Below are 23,471 nucleotides of genomic sequence, written 5' to 3' on the forward strand. Positions count from 1 at the left end.
CTTTCCTTAAGTAGGGAGGGGAAAAAATCTGGGAAAAATTGGAAATTGAATAAAAATAAAATCGGAGATTTTCTTTTTAGGCCATATCGCCCAGCCCTAGTACTGCCCTGTTGGAGCCAGATGTCATCAACAAACAGTGATCGGTCGGAGTCGGTCAGATGACAACCACTCTCACCAATCAGGGGGAAGCTTGTTGAAAGTCCACACCCCTACTACTTTAAATCTGTCAATCAAATGTATTGGACATGGAGGCCAGCTGGCTCCACCTACATCTATTGAGGCCTCTGATTGGTCAGTTTACAACTTGAATAGTGCACTACAGAAAAATATCATGAAAAAAATGAGGATTATCAGGAATGTGTTTGGCTTTAAGATCAAGAAAGTTTATTCTGACAAATAGAAGGACTGATGTTTATTTCTCAATAGAAGTCTATGGGATTTTGGATTCTTGAAGCCAGCGGGCACTTCCTGTTTGGGATGCCAAGGGGGAGGGGTCAATCTGTCCAGTTCTCATATGCAGTTACAATTTGAAATTCTTCTTACAGCAGCAACATTGGAATGCTCCATTAGTTTCCACAGGGGGGAGCCCCAGCAGCTGTTTGTGTAGGAAGCAGGAACCTCTCACAAAATGACATCACCTCATCAAAATGCAAGCCTGCACCTCAGTATTTAGCTCCGTTTGGATTTTTTCTGCCCGCATATGTGATCTGGAGCTCAAAGTGATGAGCTCATAGAGTTCTCTCTGCTCCTTCAGTCAGGACTCAAACCCCTGGGGGGCTTCATGACCACGTACCCAGAGTGCAGAGCTGGTCGATGGCCTTGATGATGCGTTCGCACTCCTCTTCCCGCGTCCGGCAGCCCCACTCCCCCTCCAGAGGGACGTACAGCAGGTCCTTCTGCTCCTCTTCTGTCAGCGGGACGCTGGTGCCCAGCTCGTCTGGGAATGTGGCTGCAAGGAGTGCAGAGGGATGACAGAGGGCTTACAGTAAAGAGCAGGCCGGTTCAGACACGGAGCGATGATGCGGGCGTTTGAACGGATACCCACCATCATCAGGGATGGGCTCCATGTCCCATGGACTCATCTTTTCCGTGTCTCCATTGTCCCAGCTGCATGAACAGGAGAGTCCACATAAATCCCATTTTCTGCATGTTTATCCTTGCTTTGAATGTTGTTTGCAGTGTTTTGTAATGTGTGCCACTCAGTAGTGTTACTTCCCAACGCCTGTCATGTTGGACACCTTTCTTCAGCTGTTTCAGTACTATGGCTGCATTTGGTCAGAATTTCCTGCAAACGTCTCCAAACATGCAGTTTCATGCACAGGGTTAGAGGTCAATATTGCTGTTTTAGCAGATTGTTCTCAGTGCATTTTTGCAACCTTGTGTTTGTTTTCTAAAGCGCACTTTGTTCTGCGTCCTGAATGACTGTTGACCTATTCAACCAATCTCCTTTTGTGCCGTGTCTGCTGTACAGAATGGGTTCAGTTTGTTAAATCCACAGAAATATTCCACCTTTGCTTTCATTTTATAATACAGGATACATTTTTCTATGAAGGTTTGAACTCTGAGAGCATTTAAAGCCCCACTACACTCGTCTTCTGATCCATTTTCAAAGCGCTCCCACTGATCGGTTAGTTAGGATTTAAACGATCCAAAAGCCTGTGTCGTTTTCCAGGACATGGTTTCTGCAGAGCGGCAGAAGTTCATTCTGTTGTCAGGAAGCAACCTTGCCCTCCTTCCCTTTCTTGTTGCTGAGAGCTCTCTGTTTACACTCTCTCCCGCTAGCTTACAGTCCCTGACATCCCAAACGCACATAAGCGATGCAACAAAAACGGCGAGCAAAATTGGATCAATCCAGCCGTCCAGTTTTGGGATCGGATTTCACCTGTCACAGTTTTTTTTTTTTAAACCTAACTTAACTATTTCTTTACACAGCATCGTAAAAATACTAGAAAAACATGTTTTTTTCTCAGATTGAGTCTTTGAACAAAAAGAAAAGCATAAAAACTTTCTCCTCAGAGTTTTCAGCCGCTGTGATATTTTCAGATTTTGTCTCTGCCGGGTTCTTTTTAGGACGTAAACCTCTTTACGATGAATGCGGGAACACTGTGAGCCATCGCTGTTCCTCTCAGCCTCAACTGGAAAAAGCTCAGAGATCCCCACCTTAAGGTGAACACGACTTTTTTAGTCGTTGTAACAAACCGCTGCTTTCGTATTTACCATTAAAAAAGGTTTTTCATTTCACTTGATGACATTTCTGTTCATTTTTGATAAAGAAACACATTATTACAATATATTATTACAATAGCATTCTTTTTTTCTCAAATAAAATTGAAAGAACTCCAAAGTGAGAACACACCAGACATTATAGCTCTGGAACAAGCTGTCCGGATACTGGGTCTGGTACGGCTCCTGGCTCTCAATGGTCCCAAACCACCAGGCGTCATCGATCACTGACCGAAATCTGTCACCTGTCCACAACAAAAGCAACCAAACTTTTAATAAGATGCGTTTCCAAACAGCTCGGCGCGCGTTCGGCCAGGCTGCCGCTTACCGATGCTCCACTGCCTCCTTTTGGTGTTGTCAAACTGCTGCCGCAACACCAGGAAGTCGATGACGTCGGGCATGTCGTGGTACCTGCACCGAGACAGAAAAACAACCACAGGGCCAAAAATAAATCAGAGTGCGGTCACATTCTGTTGAGTTTTCCTGCTCAGTGTGAGAGGAACCTGCAGGCTCAGGCGGATACGGCTGAGAGGCCAATGGTCGTCGCCTTCTGTGAGACAATGACGAAACGCCTCCAAGTCAGAATCCGACTTCAAGATGGTAAGTGGAAAAAGTCTTCAAGCACCAAAAAAACTTTAGCCTTTCTTTTTTGAATCTTATAAATCTTTTTTTTTTACAGTGCGTCTAATCCAGAGATCTGCATCCTTTAAAACTAAGTGTTACTTTTTTACCATAGGATTTTGAAAGCACGACATTCAGTTTCTTTCAAAATAAAATACACCCGTGTCAAAAACTATCCTCCTTCTGCAGCAGACATGGTGCTTTCTGTCATTACGGTGCACGTCATCCCTTTTCTCCTTTTATCCAGTCGTCTAGCTACAGTAGATGACAATCGTTAATCCGCCATTTACACAGGAAGTACTAGTAAATTCCATAGTGATTTTAGATTACATTCATAACACTTCTTTTTTCTGCGCGACTCGTCTTCATACGATGAAGCACGGAACTTGTATTAATACTTTTGTCTTATAAAGGCTTTAATGTACATATTTTTGACTGTGTTGTGGTGAAAACATAGCGAGTACAGCGGAAATGTGGCTTTATTTTGAAAAACGTAGCGCGTGCACTTCCCAATCGCTCGCCTAATTTCCGCTTTAGGTCGTTTCAATTGCCCCAACTTCACAAAAAAGTGCTCCGGCTCGCCGGTAACGTAACGTAAAGACTCCAGCGGCTGCACCGGAGCCGGACTGGATGCATCGTGAGCCCAGAGTCAGACTTCAGGCCCTCATTCAAAGCAAATGCTTACTTCATAGAGAAGGAGCCTCCCGTCAGCCTCCCGGTGTCGGGGTCCAAAAACGCCAGCTTCAGGCAGCAAAGCGTTGGCAGACCCACCTCATATTTGATGCCGACAATTTTCATCAACTCCTGCTCCTGAAAAGCCCCAAAAAAGGTCAGAAAATGTGAATATTTCACCTCCATAAAGAAAAATGCGACCGTATGAGTCCTAGATCTGGTATTTATTGCAATTTAGGGTTTGTCCAACCGAGAAAAAGTGAAACAAGCTTAAATGTTTCACAAGTTTCTGCAGCCAAACTTCAGTTTCTGCTTCTTAAGGAGACTTACTTACAAGCTTCTTTGAATTTTGAATTATATCTGTAGAAAAACCAAAATTGTTTTACTTTGAAGATAAACCTACATGCTTTTCAGTTCTTTCAATGGAAACTTGACTTTTCTCACAGACAAGTAGATGTTTTGACAAGAAATGTTATTTTAAGTTTAAATTTTAAAGCAATGTTCTAACTTTTTTTAAATTAATTACTCATAAATAATGGTTTCATGTTCTCTGGATGTAGTTCTTCATGTGACAAAGCTCCAGTGTGGGTTTTATGGACGTAGAGAGTTGAGAGCTGAGCGGCGTTTCTCACCCGTAGTTCCATCTTATGCCAGGGCTGTTTCTTAGGATTGATGCTATAAATTTTTTTTTGTTTTGCCATTTCCACGTAGGCTTCATGGCCCTGCCGGAAATAGTACACCTGCACAGAAAACACGGCCCATTATGGCTTTAGAGGCATTTTTGGTAAATCTTTTACCAACAACAAAAACACGCGGCAGCCTTAAACTGCAAACTGCTTTGCGGCGTAACGGGCGTTCATGCTGGCAGCTGTGCCAGCTCAAACATGAAGCAGGTATTCGGCGGACGTGAGGAGAAAACAGGAGTGCACCTCGTCTCCCATCTGGGGGATGTAAGGACACCTCCGCGGCTCCGTGTCTGTGATCCAAGCGGAGGGAAGCCATTCCTCCAGCGTTAGCCCCTGTTCCTGAAGCTCGGTCCTCTGGAAGGGATGAAAACCACATTTCTGTCAATGATTTGAAAGATTTTAAAGGTTCGTGAATTCCCCGATTCACAAACCTTCCTCTTCTCCTTTGGCTGCTTCTTCTTTGGTATGGCGCTATCTTTGTCTGTTTTGTCCTTCTTTTTCTCCTTTTTCCCCTCCCTCTTCTTCTCTCCGTCCTCCTCAGAGCCGCTGCTCTTCTTCTTCACCTTTACGCTCTTCTTGGGCGGCTCCAGGTTGATCCCTGCGTCTGCCGTCCAGTCGGAGTAATCGCTGGAGTAGTCACTGCAGAAGAAGACGGCAGACGTCGGCGTCTCTGGAGAAGCGCTGATGCGGCTGACGAGGTCGTGAACCTTACCTTGAGCTGCTGTGGTCGTCTGGCCAGGGCTCCTTCTCCTCCTCGTCCTTCTCCTCCTCCGAGGAGTGCCCGTTGATTTGCCGTACCTCCACCTCTCCCTGAAAGCACGAAGAGCGGACAACCTCAAACTGATCTTAGAGAAAAAAAGGTACCCATAATGCACTTTTCTTTATCATTTATAAAAGACTGGTTTCGTTCATGTGCCAACAAACATCAGATCAGTGGAAGTAATCAGATATTTGCAGAGCAGATAAAATGAGCCGATTTATTTCTGAGAACTATGATGATGTCACATCCTGTTAATTTCAAAGCATCTGCCGCACTGTGAGCTAAAAACTGAACTAAAACGTTACTGAAAAAAGCAGAACAACACAGAAATGTTGCTCTCTATTTGACCTCTGCACGGAGGAAACAGTGGTTGCCTTGGAAACGCGATGCAATTCAGGGGTCTTGAGTTTTCTTTGTACTTGCACGGATAAAATGTGACAAAAAATATCAGATAAACGTGAGTAAACAGCGAGAAGAACCAGATTTTAAAGGTGCGTTCACACAGAATGCGCTTTGAGCGTCAGGGGCGACCGGATTCCACGTTATGTCAGACGCCATCAGAGGTCCCGCGGTGCGTTTAGAGACTCAGGCAACAGTGGAGCAAAAATGCTGACATGCAGCAAAATATTAGCGCGATATTTACAAAGTCCACATATCTGAACTTTGGCGAAGAATTTGCGTCCCGTCAGCTAATCAGGAGGTTTGGCCCGTGGCAAGACGATGATGTAATCAGAGTCCAAAAACGACACGGAGAAGAATCTGATCGTTCTCCTCCTGAACTTTATGATATTTTTGATGATATTTATGATATTTTTGTTATCAAGACGATGATAAAAACTTTGTCTAAATTTATTCCTATTTGAATTTTTTCCCTCCTCTGACTAATGCGAGACAGCAAGTGTCAAACTGGGTCTGAGAGAGACGGACGTAGCTTTCCTGCAGTAGATCGAGTACCTGACCGTACTTGGAGAGTCTCTGAATGATCTCATGAACCCAGACATGAAGGTTTGGTGTGAATGCAGCTTAAGGGAGACATTGGAATAGAAAGCAGATGAAACTATGGCGGCTAAACGTTCTGTAGAAATCAGATCCTGATGGGATGTTTGATTTGAAAACTGTTGCTGGAGCTTCAGAAACCTCCACACACGTCTGTGCTCAGACTATGACGGAAACCCAAACGCACCGTGGTGGTCTGTACCTCCGAGGCGCTGTCGTCATCGTCCACAGCCTCGGCGCTCTGACGGCTCGTCTCCTCTGCAGCGGCTCGGGTCTGGTAGCCGTGGTTCCCCTGGCTCCTTCTGGCCTCATCCACCACACACTCTGACGTCGGATGAACCTGTTAGAGGAGATGGAGGAGGTGAGACAGGAGCTCCACACTGATGCCGTGAATACGTTTAAAGTCATCGTCTGTGTGGTCCGGTTAGCGTACTCTGCTTTCCTTGGGGAGTGAGTGCAGCGTGCGTCTCCTCCGTTCCGACTGATAAACATTGATCTCCTCCTCCCCTTTAGCCTCGCGCCAGTTCACCTGTCTCCTGCACACGGGCACAGATCGTCTTGTAAGTGCTCTGAGAGGATCAAGCCCCGCCCACCGCCGTCTCCTTGGTGACGTTACCTGATCAAAGCGTCGTCCAGCTCGGGGACCAGCACCCTGCGGCTCCAGGCCACCAGGTCTCTTTCTGTTGCCATCTGGCTGCGAGGGGCGTTGCTGTGCATCTGCCGAACGCCCTCGATCTGCCCGCTCCGTCTGAGGCCCACGTTTGGCGGGGAGTGTACCTCTGTGGGCGATCCCACTGATCCTAAGAGAAACGAGATCGAAGCCGTGAAAATTCACCAAAACACGTAATTATTGATGAGAAAATGTCATGAATAACAAAATAAAACAGCAAATAAGCTTTTCCACAGTTGTCCAAACTCTGCAGAACGAGCAAACGAAAACGTAGATATTTTAATCTGTTCCTGGATGAATGGATGGATAGAGAGAGAAAAAGAATATTATTTTGTTCTAAACCTTTGCATTTTCATCCGTTATGTTTAGTCTATTTTAATTTTCATACAATAAAAGTAAAGGTATTAAAGTTAAATTATCTGTCACACACCTAGGTGTGTGACATTTGCTCTCCACATCCTCTGGGGGAGCAGTGAGCTGCAGACACAGCCGCGTTCGAGAACCATTTGGTGGTTTAACCCCCCCAATCCAACCCATTAATGCTGAGTTTCAAGCAGGGAGGCATTGGGTCCCATTTTTAGAGTCTTTGGTATGACTCGGCCTGGATTTGAACTCACAACCTTCCAGCTACAAGGCGAACACTCTACCACAAGGCCATTGAGCAAATGCAAAATAGTAAGAATAGTTGATCTTGATTGGTAGATCAAATAAACCTAAATAAATCTCTGCAGCCGTACCTCTGCTGGCCCGGCTGTTGGTTGCAGAAGCTGCTGCAGAGGCGTCGTTTGTGCCCAGCCTCTGGTCTTGTTCCTGCTGCAGCCGCTGGATCATGGTGTCCAGAGGACTGGGGCCGTCCACCGCCTGCTCGCTCACCACTTGGTTCAGACCTGGCAGTCAGCGGAGAGTCAGACGCCACCCGCAACCACCGGAGCGCGGAGCCAAAGGAGCAACACCAACCTACCGGAGGAAGTGACCCCCATCTGAGGAATCAGCTGCTCGTCCCTGCAGCCTTCCCTGCCAGGCACCAAGCGCTGATACCTGGGGGGGTGGGGGTTCCCGTCCACATCCACCAGGAAGGGAGGAGGCATCAGGTGTGGGGCCTGCTGCGTCTGCTCATCCAGCACGTAGTTGTTGGCGTCGCGGATCAGCGGCCGGTAGTCGGTGTGGAAGAACATCTGGTCTGCTATCTGGAGGCGGTTGAAGACGGAGATGCCATAAGCGTCTGCCGCCGCTCGTCCTGCAGCGCCGCTCGTCCTGCATCTCAACACGCATTTACTCACCTTGTCGTACTTGCTGCTCGAGCCGAAGCCAAAGATGAGCAGGTGACCGTGGGAATCCGTAGCGGCGAAGTGCTGCCCGTCTGGACTACATTTGCAGTCAAACAGAGCTCCGTGACCCTGACCCTCAATCTGTGCAGGGGGGAGGCGAAGGCAGAAAAAAAAACATAAAAGGTGAAAATGTGTTAATCCCAACTGCCCCACAGGTGGAAGCGGGCTGTGTGCGGGGTAAATAATGGTCAAACGCCAGCAGAATGGGCAAAAAGTGAAAAGCCCGGTGAACTAGTGAAGCCAAAATGTTCAGGCACATTCTACGGGTGCGCTACGAGCGACAGGTCATAGTGAACACGTAAGGGTAAGTAAGGGTGAAGTAGGTAAGACGTAGGCGCGTGGTCCTTTTCTTTTTTCACTGTCTGACTATTCTTTATTCATTTTTTGGGGAATCAGGAGGAAACGAAGAAATGATCGCATTAAAGATCGAATTTGTGACGTAGAAAACATGCGGGGCTGGCCACTAACTTCCTGCCCTGACCACATAGCAATGGAGAGAGGAAGGGGGGCGGGGTTGCTCTATACCAACAATCCCGCCCACAAGTCAGAGAGGAATTTCTACAGAACTACAGCCGCTCTGCAGAATCTGCACAATCCACTGGGAACGCTTTGAAAATGGATCAAAAGATGATCAGAGTGGGACTTTAAGATGCAGCCACTCTTCTCTACAACCCTCCGTGGGTCCATACAACCCAAAATCCTGCAGAACCCACACTCATACCCCCGTATGAGCTGATGTGACGAAGGCTTTAGCCAGCAGGAAAAGGTTTTAAGCCACAATGTTCAAAATGCTTCCAACAGAAGGGCTAATTGTGCAAAATCACATATATTTTTATCCAGTTTTTAGTTGAAATATTACTTGATCTAAGAATAGACTAACTTACTAGTAACTTTTAACTAAAATGTAACCAATTTTTTGGACAATAAATATCTTGTTGAGTCATTCGATCTTAAAAATAGTAATTTTTTGACTATAATCACCCCTCTACCCCCCCCCCCCCCCCTTATCTGTCATACATCCCTCGTCTTTCCTCCTTTTCTTTTCTGTCCGGTCCAACACAAGATATTTACAAAAATAATTAGCATGAATAAAGTTTAGCTGAAATTACAAAAGGGGTTTATTTACATATATATTAGTTATATTAGTTAAACAAGTTCCTTTCCCGCATTGGATTATTTTTTAAAGCAGAAGTTTTATTTTTAAACAGTTTATTTCAGGAAACAGACTTGCCTGACGTAAAAAAAAGACTGTTTTTTTTCTTTCTTTTTTTCCACTCAGAATGCAGGATATCAGCAGAAATCCCTCCTCAGAAGTGAAGCCAGGACATTATGAAAACCTGAAATGCCAACTTAGACTGCAGAGCAGTCTAAGACGATGCAGCAACCGAGATGCAAACTTCAGGTTTAGGTTCACGTTTCAACATTTAGGTTTGCTGCTGATTAACAACGTCTGACCAACTCTTCCTGCTTCTGAGACATTCGTTTCGGCTGTCCCTGGTTACCGCGGGGACCTCAGCGAAGACAAAAGCCATCACCAAAACTCTCTGAATACGTGTATCTGACATGTTTTGCATGTGTACATTGGTACAACAGAGAACAAAAGAGTGCCGAAAAAATGACCAACCATGTTGAAATAGGAGCGGATTTTGACTCCTCTGGCCAGATCCCACACAATGCAATTCCCATCATGCCCGGCTGAGAACAGGATCCTGGGATCAAAAGGATGTGGCTCCAGGACAAACACCTCATCCTCATGACCCTGTCAACACACAGCAGAAAGATCCACAGTGCAGGAAGGTGACTGCCCAGTTTCTTTTCACAGGCGTTCGGGAACACGAGGCGCCCTGATGCTTCGACGCGTGATGGACGGAGCCCAAATCGGACACGCCGGTGAGTGTGCGTACCATCAGGACGTGGACCAAGTTCCCGGTGGTGGAGTTCCACACCTTCAGCGTCAGATTGTTGGCTGCTGTGATCACCGTGCTGTCGTTGCGATCCCACGCTACCATGGTAACCTTCAACTTGGTCACTTTGTCTTCCAGAGGAGGAGGGTTGTACTTCCTGTTGGAAGAAAATGCAAGACCAATCTTAAACTGGAGGAGATAAAAATAAAATTAGCTTTATTGAGTTTAGTTGTGAATGGCCGAGTAGAATAAATATATGAGAATAAACGTGTAAAATTACTAGAAAAAAGTCAATTTTTTAAAAGAATAAAGCCAAGGAGAATAAAGGCCACCATAAAAGAAGATATATAAGAAAAAAATTGTAATTTATTAAGTTGTACAACTATGACAGAGAAAACAAAAATTACCAGACAACAATTGTAATATTTTTAGAAAAAAAGTCTATAATTCTTTCCTGGAGTAGAGTCGTGAAATCATGAGAAAAAAGTTACAAATTATTAAAAAAGGAAGTAAAATTATGAGAGACAAATAAATTTTACACGAAAAGTGGTAAAATAATTCGAAAAAGGTCAATTTTACAAGAATAAAATTTTAAATTTCTGCCTAATTTTACAAGCAAAAAGTTGTGCTTTGTTGAAAATAAAATGTTAGATTAGGTTTTAAAATGCTTCAAGAAAGACAATCAAACACTAACCGTTGAATTCACGTTACAGAAAATTCAGACGAATCGGATGGACATCAAACGCCTCAAGATTATAAATGTATAACTTTATTTTCATGAATTTAAACTTTATTTTTGAAAACACGTCACTTTTTACACATTTTTAATTAATACATTCAGGATTTTATTCGCGTAAAATGTTTGTATGTTTTTAATAATTGTACGACTTTCTTCTCGTAATTTCACAAATTTATTCTCATAATTCTACAACTTTAATCGAGTAAAATTTTGACTTTTTCTTGTAACTTTTTCTCAAAATTTTGCTTCTTTTGTCCTGTAAAATTTAGATATTTTTAAAATAATTGTACGACTTTTATCTAATAATTTTATTGGTTTATTCTCATCAATTTTTGACCCATAATTTTGCCCTTAATCATTCCACGATTTTATTCTCATTTATTTATTTATGCTTTTTTTAAGGTGGCCCAAATACTCCATAGTAATTATCTTAATCAAACGCCTCTCAATAATAACTAGACGTTCTTAATATTATGACGTTTTTTAAAGCAAACACAAATTCTTGAAAGCAAAAAAAACGTTTCTGAAAGCAAATATTTCATATTTTCATTTGCTACTTAGAAAGTGTTGTTTGCAATGTCTTGGCATACATATCACTTAAAAAAAGTTATATATTAATCCAGAAATTTACGTCAAAGTAAACAAAAGTTTTTTTTTACCCAATCAAGTTTAGTCAAAAAATCAGCCTCTGTGAAAGAGAGTTGATTGTTTGTTGTCTACTTTATTTTTAGTATTCTTATAAATGTTTTAAGGCTGTAAAAGTCCTTCACGACACACTTTTCTCTCTTTAATAAACTCCAGAACGCATCCTAAACACATTCACTGCAGGAGACCCGGCTTGGAGGAGATGGATTGCGCCCAATCAGGACGTAAAACACCAATGTGCTTTAAAAAAAAATCATAAAAGCACTTAAAACATTTTTAAAAACAGCGAAAAATGAACAGGGTTTCTAGCGAGGGACTCGGATAAGCGGTGGCATACCCGGGTAATTTGGTCTGCATGTCCAGCAGGACGCTCTTCCAGCCCTGAGGCTGCAGCTGCCAGATCCGAGCCGTTCCGTCTCTGCTGCCGCTCACAAACCTGAAACGTCGGACAGCAAAGACTCATCCAGCTGAAAAACTCTGTTCCGCCGCTCCACACATAAACATGCGCTCATTACTGCAACCGCTACCTCTGCCTCCCTCACTACTGCAGCTACAGCGGCCCACAGGGAAATTAAGGCCAGCTCGTTTTTCTGGAAACTCCACATGATAAGCATGTGTGTGCGCGCGTAACACAAATTCAGTTCTGCTGACACAATCAAGTCACATTGCAGCCCCCCCCTCAGGTTCCATTAAACAGGCGGGCGCACATTCACCGACGAGACACACCTGTGAGCAAACTCACCGATCGCTGCAGTGTGAAAACTGGATGCTGTCAACCTTGTCCTAGAAAAATAATAATAAAAAAAGCATTTATAATACATAATTAACAACAAACATGACACAGCAGAGTACTAAGTCAAATACTTTATGAATTGATGTATACATATATACATATATACACATGACTCACGGTGTGGGACTCAAGTTCAGAGATCTTCTCTGGTTGACCTGATCCAAAATAGTAAACCCGAATGATGTGATCGGTACTTCCTGTCGACAGAAACATTCCCCCTGGACGGGTACAGAGAGAGGATACGCTTAAATCTCTACTGCAAACACTAAGGACACGATCAAAACCATCCCATAATTCTATTTAGACTCATTGAGGGTTTATTGAACACAGGTAGTGATGATACTACGGCTTTAATCCCTGCTGGTCTTACGGGTAGAAACCCGACTGCGGGCGAAAAATGGGAAAACCTGTACGAACACGCAGGAAATATCAAAGTCACTGAAGTAGTACAGCACATTTGAAAACACATCACTTTTTACTTAAATTAAACATTTTTAAATGATAAACTAGGGATTTTTTGTTTTTAATAATTGCACCACTTTCTTCTTGTAATTTTACGAATTTATACTCATAATTCTACAACTTTATTCTAGTAAAATTTTGACTTCTTTCTTTTAACAAAGTTTTACTTCTTTTGTCATGTAAAACTGATACATTTTTTAAATAAGTTTTTTACTTTTATCTCATAATTTTATGGGTTTATTTTTGTCAATTTTTGACCCATAAGTTTGCACAATTTTTCTCATCATTGAACGATTTTATTCTCATTTATTTATTAGTACTTTTTTAAAAGGTGGCCCAAATACTCCATAGTACTTATGTAAATCAAACGCCTCTCAAAAATAACTAAACGTTCTTAAGATTATGAAGGCTTTGAAGGCAAAAAAAAAATGTTGAAAACAGAGAAAAAAAGAAAAATGTTGAAAACAAAAAAAAGAAAAATATTGAAAACAGAGAAAAAAAGAAAAATGTTGAAAACAAAAAAAAGTAAAATGTTGAAAACAAAAAAAAAGAAAAAAAGCTGAAAGCAAAAACAAATATTGAAAGCGGAAAAAGAAATTAAAGAGCAGAAAATCCTGTACAAGCAGGAAGTATCAAGGTCATAGACCAGGGGTCACCAGCCTTTTTGAGACTGAGGGCTATTTCATGGGCACTAAGTGGTACGAAGGGCGCCACAGGACCTGTTCACTAACCCCCCCCCCCCCCCCCCCCCCCACACACACACACACACACACACAATATGAGGACGTCCTTTTCTGTGCCCTATTTTTATTTGCTCATTTTACACACAAAAATGCATGAATTTTCTAGACTCGTATTACAGGGGGGGTCAAATTCAGTTGCAGAGGGAGCCTAAATCCAAAACACACTTTAAGTTGCCGGACGAACAAGATAAACATTTATTGAACACACTAAAGCTAAACTTTTAAATCTTTAAAACTTTAACTTAACTTTAACTTTTTAAACATGAATATGAATAAAAACAGACAAGAATATTAATCCAGAATAATAAATACATTCTGTCAAAATGATGCAAACGTGAACAAACAAAAAATATTAATAATTAGAAATAATGAATCAAATTATTCCTTTTTCTTTGCTCTTTTGTCATTTTCTTAGAGCTGAACTCCTGACATCATAATAAATTCATTTCTGCTTGGTGTGTGATGTCCTGTGTGTGTCTCTGGTCCTGTGTGTATCTTTATGAAACGTATCAGACGGATTTGATTATTTAAAAAGCTGTTATTGTGAAAATCATGTTTAGGTCTAATAAAACATTAAAAACTAAATTACAGAACTCATCACTGGGATTACTCCAAAATTATTTTGCATTTTCCTAATTTTGTGCAACACCAACAGTATAAATCCTCCAAAATCCTCAATACTTTCATAAACAAATGATCTATTGTTTATTTATGGTCTGCAAAAGTGCAGCTGTTTTCCAGCCTGCGTTACCTGCTGTCTTTATTTATTCGTTACTATCACCAACTAAAAAACCGTAAAAACAAATGTAGATGAAAAAAAAAAGGACAGACAAGTTCCCCCTTCCCTTCTCCTCCTCACACACACACACACACATACACACACACACACACACACCTCTTTCTCAAGCAGATTCGCAAGTTTCAGGCCGTCTGCCATGTATTTCACGATAGCAGAACTAAAGTGCTACAATTACTAATAGCAAGCACTGAATTCCCACCCTCTACGATCCAGGCGAGTACCGTTGCGCCCGAGTCTTAATTCACTATCCTCTTACTTAGTAGCGGCTCCACTGGACATGTCCGAATCTGCTACCTGTGCCCCATGGAAAGCACAACCCCGGATGGTTGAGAACGACACTCACATCAGTTAGCAGACAATCATATCTGTCCGTTTAATTTGAACACACCCACCACCAATTGGAATACAATTAAAATTCGATTACAATTAATTGACAAAAATCTGGACTTTCTGATTAATGCACCGATTGTAATTTCAAAGCATTTTATTCATAAATGTAAATTTTTAAAGGTGACCCCCCCCCATGGTGCATGTGTCTGAGGCTTTCTGTGTTTCTACTAGCAACGCATCAAACTCCAGGTGGACCGAGCTCACCTGCACTGAAGGAGGAGCAGATCATCTGGACGCCGGGTCTGGAGCGCTCCGTGAATTTGCTGGGCCTTTGGCTGAACACAAACACACATGAGTACCGTCTGCCCGCAAGGTCACCGCTGCGGGATTGACAGCCGCACGGGCTTTTTCTCACCCAAATTTGAGCGAGCGAGCATCCCACTGCCAGAAGCAGATGGTGCCGTCAGCGCCGGTGGAGGACAGGTAGCGTTTGGAGCCGCTGCAGAGAGGAGAAAACTGCATCCCAGAGGACGGAGAGAGTGAGGGACCCGATCGAATACCGACTACACCCCGTAAGTCCACACTGTCCTACCTGCAGTGACGTGATGGAGGCCGCGTGTCCTTCCAGCACCGCCAAGGGGGCGCAGGTCTGTAAGCACCACACTCGGATGGTTTTGTCACAGGAGCCAGCGGCAATCATGGTGTTCTCGTAGCTCACGGCCATGTCGGAAATCTCCGCCGCGTGGCCGCGCAGGGTCGCCAGCAGGCGGCCGTCATCCGTCCCCCAGATCTTCACGAGGCAGTCATCAGAGCCCTGGGACAGCGGGAACAGGAGGGGGCGCTGTGTAAAACACTCAACATGCCGACTGCACAGAGACAGCTGAAGCGACACGCACAACGGGCTCGGAAACGCGCGCACAGGCGACGTGCACGTGCGCATTTCAGGCAGTTTCCGGGCTCTACGTACACATTCTCAGGGTTAAACCAGGTGACCTTTGACCTGTCAGGGACTCGGATATGGTAGTGACGTAAGGGTAGTGTCTTTTTTCCAAACGCGGAAGTCCCAACTATTTGAAAATTGATCATAAAAGGAGAAATTAGTAACTGCAGAATAAATAAGGTCTTTCATATTTTGAAATATAGCTGTGAAAGAAAAAGCTGGGAGCTAGATTTCCAACATTTTGCACCAAACTCCTCCAACTGTAGGTACACGCGTTTGTATCGGGTACCGACAGACCCGTGGGTTTACCGTATGCTGAAGGCGAGTTCTTGAACGCACCGCACATGCCTGGTGTGAAGGTAGTTTTAGTAACAGGAGACAGAACCAGATTATGGCATCAAGTCGCCAGTAAAAAGCAAAAAAAATAAAAACATTCCAGCCAAAGTTCAGCGGATCATCAGGAAATAAAACAGAATCAAAGCAGAAAAAATAAATGCAATACTTATTAACATATTCACAAGCTAATCAAATCAAACTCCTGCGAGCCGGTTCATGACAAACAATCACAATGCTTCTTCACAGCAGCTGAGAGGAGATAAACAGCAGGAAAAATCAGCACCAACTCACTAATCAGGTTATTTTTACATCTGTGACACAGTTTAGCATTTCTGGATTCTCTCCACTTCAGACAGAAAAGACAAAAAGAGACGGATTCATCTAGAGATGCTGAGACGATGCCTCAAAAACAGCAGCTGAGTCCAGAAGAAACCACTAAAAGGATTAGAAAAATGCTAAATTAAAGCAACTCAAATCATAACAAACGCTGTAAAGCATTTTCCAGCCTGAGGCCAAATATCATAAGACTGATCAGACGGCTTTTTAAGGACTCAGCTGTTTGAGATCCAGAAGGACCCAGATCCATCTGTGCTCTCATCAAGATCCTCCAAATGCTTTTGGAAAAGCAAAAGAAACCATCGCTACTCATGCAGAACATCTGCAAAGACAGACAATGTTATCTATCAGCAGAGTTTTTATGGAGGAAACATGAGATCACTTCCCTAAAATAAACTTCTGGCCCTTTAGCGGCAGAACGCCGGCGAGATGAAAAGGATCTGCCCTTTCACCAAAGATTTAGACCAGAAATGAAGAAAAAGTCATTCATAAACCTCTTCTCCTCACAATGAACTCCTGCTATTCGCATTTCCAGAAAGGTCTGGGCAGTTTTGGTCCTGATGAAATGGAGAAAGAAACCAGCTACTAAGACGAGTAAAAGTACACAAATGGAGCAAAACCAAGAACAAATTCTTATTCTGGCTCTTCGCCAGCGCCTCGGAGGAAACATTTTCTTCAGTTTTGATGGGAAAAAGCAAAAGAGGAGAAGGGAAGAGCAACGAACAAAGCAGGAGGACAAGAAAAGGAAACATTGAGGAGCAGATAAAGAGATTTTTACAGATTTAAGCTGGAAAATGTGGGAAGAGAACCCCCGCTCTGCTCCTCTAACATCACCAACACGGCAGGCAAAGGCCATCACAAGCATCCTTTCTTCTAGAAAACATATTTACGCAAATCTCCTCTCCACACCTCCCAGCTGTGAGTCATGGAGTAAAGCCCCCACCCTCCAGAGAGTAAACAGTAATTTCCTCCAAGCAAAGTGCATGCTGGTAAATCTTTCTAAGAAAAAGAAAACGTCTGCCACGAAGAGCAGGAGAACGGCAAACACGAAGAAGCCTTACGGTGAAGATGCGCCGCCCCGTCCGGTCGAAGGTGACGCAGTACACCGACGACAGGTGTCCCAGGATCCGCTTGTGCATCTTCATGTGCTGGTACACGGCGGTGGGCACCAGCTGCCGCAGGCGGTAGGCGCCGTTCAGCCCTCGGCTGTGGCTCGTCTCCACTGGACGCAGACACGCCGTTAAGCGGATGCAGAGCTGCTTTTTTTTCTACGCATGATGCTGGTATTTACCAATGTTAGGCGGGCTCCCATAAATAACGGGGGGCTCCGGTGGCCTTCCACAGTGCAGCGCCGCCAGCGCCGAACCCTTCCATACGACGTGTTTGCAGCCTGGAACGACAGTTTTTTATGACCTCGTCAGACTTTGATGCGCGTCAATCTGCGGCCGTTTCTTGGCCGGTTCGGACTCACTCTTGCTGGTGCGGAGCAGATACTGCCGGCCGGCCCCCAGCAGGCTGGTGAGTCCCGGCACGCTGGCTGGGACCTCCTTCTCCAGCACCGGACATACCCTGCAGCAGACCTGCAGCAGGTGATCTGCAGCGATGTGTCTGTAGAGCTTCACCTGAACACCAGACAAAGACAGGAAATAGACAGCTGTGCAGACGACGCCTCAGAACAAAAGGAGCTTTAAAATGAACTTATCGAGATGGATTTTAACTTTCAGCTGAAAAAAAGCCAATTACAGAGTAACATAAGGATGAATCAGTGATCGGTTTTCGAGTGAGTTAGAAAACATAAGAAACTATTACATAGTATTGTTTCAAATTACTACATTTTCTATCTTTTTGTGTATCTTTCATTACATATTCAGACAAAAGCAAAAGCCAGAACCAGTGTTGCCAGATTGGGAGGTCACCCACCCAACTGGGGGGTTTTAACTCGGATTCTGCGGGGAAAATTCGCTTCGGCCGGCCGGGTGGACGTCATTTGGGCAGGTCTGGGGTCGGTTAGGCGGTTTTTAGTGCTTTATTAAAAAAAGAAAAAAAAAAAACCTTCCAACCAGGGAGGTGCTTTCATGGGAGGCAGGTGAGGCAAGAAAAAGGTGGATGTAATATCAAAGCAAAGGACCTGAGTAATAAATAATGAAGGATTAATTACTGCTAATTAATCACTAATTACTTATTATCCCAACCAAAGACGACCATCACCCACTCCTCTACTTACTGCTCCTTAGCACTGTTGTCACTTCAAGCTTATACATAATCTATCTCATAACCGCCTTTGCACTATTGCCACTTTATGACTCCATACGCCGTGCCCAATCGTATTCTGGTTTTCTTTTCTTTGTAGCTTTACAGATGTTTCTAGATTTTGTACATTAGATTATTGTTATTTTTATGAGCTGTTTGGGTTAAGAGGAAGGAAATTTCGTCTGTGCTGCATATCATGTCATCATTTTCAGATGACTTTTGGGCTTGAAAGCCGCGACTATCTGGCAACAGAGAGCATAACTCACCTAAAAAAAAAAAGATATGTAAATTATTGATTGTATATTAATCCCAGTTCTTCCATCAATCCAGACTAGTGCAGTGAACCACATTCTGAAAATGAGGCCGACGTCAATTACAAAAGGTTTGTTTTGGCAACAGCTGGAAGGAACTGCAAAGCAAAGGAGGACTTTGTCAGGCACCACTCAAATCTGGAGCTACAAGACTTTCCCCCCATAGTGACTTCTTTCATGGTTACAGTATGGACAGTGAGACACTTCAGCATCATTATTTCAAATCAAACGGTCCACAACAATGACGCAACACTTCAAAGCTGTGCGACCAAAAATGTCATGTGCACGCTAAACCCAGGAGAGGACAGAAATACTTGGAAATTCTGCACGCAACCTCGCTCTAAGGGTAAAAAAAGAACATTTAGCTGAAATAAAGGGACTTTTTTGGAACAAAAACACTAAAAAGGAAAATATCCAAACATTTTAGAATCTGCTTTTATTTAAAGAAAAAAACTGTTGTCTCAAATCCATCTTTTGCACCTAAATGAGGGTTTGATCTATCTTCTCCCCCTCCAGCATGTCTGATGGAGCTTATAGCTGAGGAGGAGGGGGGCGTGGCATGCAACACGAGCAAGAGGCAGTGAGAATTATAAACACAGCTGAACGCACCGACACATGGGAACGGGCCTGCTTCTGGGGAAGAGGCAGGAATGCACTCCTCCAAATCCCATCCTCACACATGGAGCTTCCTGCAGCCCTCTTTAAATACTGACGCAGCGCAGAAATTGCTCCTTTATCCGGGCCAAGACAATAACGCACGTGACGTGCGCAATTAATGCCCCCCCTAATTGCTTTGAACATCCTTGAAGGCGCACAGACGTGACCGGCGTTCCTGGGCAAACATCACACGAGGAACCCTGACACGCACACGCGCGCGCACACATACATGTGTTTATATGTAATTGAGTTGATATATTGCAGCATTTTCTATTTCGTGTCCAAAAGACTCTCCTCCAAAACCTCAACCCTAAAATAAATATGTATATATATTTTTATGTTATTCAAATATTACATTGTTTTTAAATATGTTTTTGTTTAAGATAATAAGGTTAAAACATGTCCCATAAATTATCGTTTGGAAAACATATCAAAAATGTATTTTTTATAAGGAAAATGTTATTTTTTTAAACCAAAATCCTATTTTTTTAAATAAAACACTAATTTTGTCAAATTAAAAATATATTTAATTAAATCGTTAATTACCTAACAATAATAATGGTAATGGCGTCGACATAAATGATGGCTTTTCTTTAGCCCTTCTGACGCGCCTCGACGCAGTTTGATTGACAAACACCCGCCAAAGATGGCGCGGCTCGGTCCCTAAACGCACCATTTCTATTTTGCAATTAAACCCGCGTCCGCAGCCCGTCTCTATAATACGACAAAGATTATACATGATAGACCGAGTGATAGCGAAGGACGAGGCGGAGGAGGAGGAGGTAGAGGAGGAGACGAGGGAGGAGTAACCGAGCCAAGCAGGAAGAGGAGAAAGAAACGCAGCGAGGCAGAAAAACGCAGTCCATAATTTCTTTAAAAAACTATAAATTAAAGAGGCTGTTCAGGCTGCGCGTCTTGGCTTGTGCGGAAGAGCGTCCAAAAAGCCCCAAAAGCGGGGATCGTGTCTGATTACGCACACCACGTGGTATGACTTGTGTTTAAGTGTGAAAAAATCAATAAACAGCAAAAAATAAAAATACCAATACAAATACCAGCTTTAAACACTGCGAATAAAAGCCCTAAAGGCGCGCGGCGGTCACCTCTCTCCACTCCCCCGTGCGTAAAAAGGCGCGTTCCTGTTTGTTTACATGACAATTAGCGTTTCAATTAACAGCTTCGACAAAAAATTATCAAGTTACCTTTCATCTGCACATCAGCTCGTCTATTATTTTGCCCCCCGAGTTGCACCAAAAAAAAGAAAGAAAAGGGGGGGATGCATTCCAAAATAAATCAACTCCACGCGGCGTCCGACTCGAGCCCCAAAAGTGAGCCGCACCTCCAGCTTTTAGCGCCTCTACTCCTGCTGTTCCCCTGCAAAAGTCCCGTTCGGTAACCCCCTCAGTGTTTTTAGTCCACGCGCACCAGTGTCGGGTCTTGCAGGACGCGAGCGCCTCCATCGCTCAGTCTCAGGCTCGTGGCGCAGGGAGTCCCTCCTCCGGATCCTGGCGCTCCTACACCACAACACTCATGACGTATCAACATTCGCACCGCTCATTCCCAGCACCCATCAAACCCGTTTGGACCCGCACGGCATCGAACCCGCACACCCTACAGCACAGGCGGCCGGGACTCGACCCCGTGGTGCCGCGAGAGAGCCTAACGTCGCGGCCAGCCGAGCCCCACAGCCCCTCGGAGCTGCTCCTCTTTGCCACCTGATTTCAAAATTGCGGGAAATTCAATTTTTATCTGGCTGTGTAAAAACTTTTTCCTCCCTTGCAGAGGAGCACCCTTACCAAATTTTCGTACGTCCCGGGGTGTTCCTGTCCTGCCCAGTCCAGCCTTTTGGGCAGCAGCTGGGGTGGAAAAACAGTGTCAGCTGGGATGGTTCCGATCATAAATGTACCGAGCTGTCTTTCAAAACAGTAATTAATAAATCAGAGTGAAAGCAGGACTAAAGCGCAGAGCAGGAGGGGAGCATCTCTCCCCTACAGTGCTGGCTGCTTACCTCCTTCTCCTCCACCTCCCTTATCAGGGTCTGAAAATAGGGTAAAAAACACAGAATCGTACCTCGTGACAACCTCGGACATATCATAAATGAGCCTTAAATGCGAAAAACACCAACCTCGGCTGCTTTCTGACACGGTCCAGCTTCTAGAAATCGGGCTATTAGGAAGTAGAGTTCTGGTTTGGTTGGAGGGGGAGAGGAGGACGGGAGCTGCGTTAGAAGAGGGCACCGATGGGGGGATATTACAGCGATCGTGACACGCGCTCCGCTCTCCTTTACTCACCAGAAGTCAACTGCGAGATGTGTGTGCTGTCTGAAGCCATTTTGGTGTTGTTCGGCAGGGCAGCGCCGGAGCCTGCGTGCTGGGTCTCGGTGGCTGCCCTGTAGCTGTCACTGTTTATCCACCAGGAAGAGGCTGCCTCCATTCAGCCTCGCGCGCACGTAGTCCCGGCCCGCGCTGATATCCCTCCGCCGAGAGTCAGCTAGTGCCCCGTGTTTACCCCCTCAAAACTCGGCGTTGCCGAAGCACTAGGCTCACACTTTTATTTAATCTTTGTAGATCACATTTACGTGGAGTGGATTTCGCGTTTAAGTTTGGCGGTATTTGAGGAAGTCGTTGGTTCAATCACCCTCCCCCTCAAAGAAAAAAAAAAAAAAAAAAAAAAGCGCAAGCCCTGTGCGGAAGCATATCTCCAGCGTGTCTCTCGCCCGCCTCTGTCGAGAGGAGGAAGAAATGGCAGCCTGCAAAGGAGAGAGCACACATTGCGGCAGCATGACTGTTGCTTTGCAATTACACGCCATTTATTAAGGCATTTTATAAACTCAAAAGCGGGTAGATGTGGATTAACACGAACCGATCCCCACTGCAGTTAGCTAGTTCCCGCGGAACGTTTTACAGAGGGACATGTTTTTTTTTTGCAGCCGTTTCGTCTCATATAAAATAGTCCGTGGAGTCAATTCTGTAATTCTCCCCCCTGCGCTTGTTGCTTTTTTTTGTGTGTGTGTTTCATTCCATTTGTATGACACGACGTGGAGCAAACACGCCCACTCTCTCCGTGTGATCCGTTTTAGCGGGGAAGTCGTCCATTTCTTTTCCAAATATTGCTGGGGCTGTAAAATGGGGGAAGGGTTGCAGGGAATGCTGCTTAATGAATGAACGCCCGTCACTTACTGCAAATTTAAATGCAATGGAGGCGCAGATGCAAGGCAGGCAGATGAGGGGGAAGCCAGCACACCCTCCCTGGGATCACAAATGATAGAAGCAAAAATAAAAACTCCAGCTTTTACTTTTTCCTGCAGAAATGCACGACATTTGTATAATAATAATCTTCAGTAAATCCGTTTTTGTTGATGTCCCTGTGAAGTCTGCAGTTTTTTTTAAATTTCAATAAAAATAATTGTTCACTTCTGTATTTTTTTAAATAAAACGGCAAATATTTTCTAAATAAAACGAACTTTGTGCTTCATTTATGTTAACATAATAACAAATAAAATAATGTTGTTTCATTGTTAATGAGAAAAACTGAAATATCTTCATCTTGATCCTATTTAATTGATATTACATTAAAAGTTGTCAACCGTTATACAATTAAAATCAATACTTTTTTCATTGTCCAACTTAAAGAAACAGAGATCATGAAAACAAAATCGCATTTTAGTTGTTTTCAGATTTTCCCCTGAAAAAGACATGACTTTTGGGGCAAAATGTGAACCACATTTTTCTAAATCTCTTTTTTTAATTTGTTGTTTACCTTTCCCGTCACAATGACGTATCCGCTTTCACTGATTTGCACAGGTGGTTTGGCAGATGGTTTTACGCAGGATGCCCTTCCCGACACAACTCTGTATATATATGCGGGCTGGGGACCGGCATAGGGAGCTCAAGACCCTGGCACCATAGTTAGGCGAGAGCGTGAAGGGTCTTGCCTATGGACCCACTCTGGATTAACCCTTGTGCTATCTTAGATGACCCCACCCTTACATTGACGTGTTCTCCCTACCGTGACAAAGGTGGATAAAGGTGGAAAGATTTCATGTAATCCATGGACACCAGTGAAGATCACAAATCATTGAAGAAAAAAGGTTCAGCTCAATGTCTAGTGGGTCTAGATGACCCAACTCCCAATGTTAAAGTACCTAGGATAGCACAAGGGTTACGACTCAAAAATCAACAAACAAAACAAAAAAATTAAGAAGGAAATAGTTCTTAGGTTCTTCAGGTTTAAAACCAAAACACGTGTAAAGCTACAATCCTACAGGAGAGTC

The 23,471-nt window shown here is 43.9% G+C and overlaps 1 protein-coding gene across 3 annotated transcripts in view; it reads right to left on the bottom strand.

Annotated features, from left to right (window-relative positions):
• Positions 1–21,872, bottom strand: part of phip (PHIP subunit of CUL4-Ring ligase complex) — a 28,944-nt gene extending 7,072 nt beyond the window's left edge. The window contains exons 1-30 of one of the 3 annotated variants that reach the window (XM_011491448.4): positions 21,490–21,872; positions 21,324–21,382; positions 21,207–21,236; positions 20,995–21,054; positions 17,455–17,605; positions 17,275–17,373; positions 17,045–17,205; positions 14,964–15,185; positions 14,787–14,887; positions 14,636–14,706; positions 12,155–12,255; positions 11,987–12,027; positions 11,582–11,680; positions 9,861–10,017; positions 9,581–9,715; positions 7,909–8,037; positions 7,590–7,815; positions 7,366–7,515; positions 6,575–6,758; positions 6,392–6,494; positions 6,146–6,298; positions 4,915–5,012; positions 4,634–4,841; positions 4,446–4,556; positions 4,149–4,256; positions 3,530–3,654; positions 2,552–2,634; positions 2,357–2,468; positions 1,046–1,107; positions 794–949 (exon numbers count right to left, since the gene is read on the bottom strand). In XM_011491448.4, coding sequence (XP_011489750.2) covers positions 794–949; positions 1,046–1,107; positions 2,357–2,468; positions 2,552–2,634; positions 3,530–3,654; positions 4,149–4,256; positions 4,446–4,556; positions 4,634–4,841; positions 4,915–5,012; positions 6,146–6,298; positions 6,392–6,494; positions 6,575–6,758; positions 7,366–7,515; positions 7,590–7,815; positions 7,909–8,037; positions 9,581–9,715; positions 9,861–10,017; positions 11,582–11,680; positions 11,987–12,027; positions 12,155–12,255; positions 14,636–14,706; positions 14,787–14,887; positions 14,964–15,185; positions 17,045–17,205; positions 17,275–17,373; positions 17,455–17,605; positions 20,995–21,054; positions 21,207–21,236; positions 21,324–21,382; positions 21,490–21,631 — 3,637 coding nt within the window. In that variant the 5' untranslated portion in view covers positions 21,632–21,872. Of the gene's footprint in view, positions 1–793; positions 950–1,045; positions 1,108–2,356; positions 2,469–2,551; positions 2,635–3,529; positions 3,655–4,148; positions 4,257–4,445; positions 4,557–4,633; positions 4,842–4,914; positions 5,013–6,145; positions 6,299–6,391; positions 6,495–6,574; positions 6,759–7,365; positions 7,516–7,589; positions 7,816–7,908; positions 8,038–9,580; positions 9,716–9,860; positions 10,018–11,581; positions 11,681–11,986; positions 12,028–12,154; positions 12,256–14,635; positions 14,707–14,786; positions 14,888–14,963; positions 15,186–17,044; positions 17,206–17,274; positions 17,374–17,454; positions 17,606–20,400; positions 20,860–20,994; positions 21,055–21,206; positions 21,237–21,323; positions 21,383–21,489 lie in introns of those variants that run through there. The other 2 variants (XM_023952820.2, XM_078943190.1) reach the window with 2 other exon arrangements.
• Between the last annotated feature and the right edge of the window lie 1,599 nt (positions 21,873–23,471).

This window comes from Oryzias latipes, chromosome 24 (assembly GCF_053564925.1).
Source record: "Oryzias latipes strain Hd-rR chromosome 24, Olatipes_Hd-rR_3.1".
NCBI lineage: Eukaryota > Metazoa > Chordata > Actinopteri > Beloniformes > Adrianichthyidae > Oryzias > Oryzias latipes.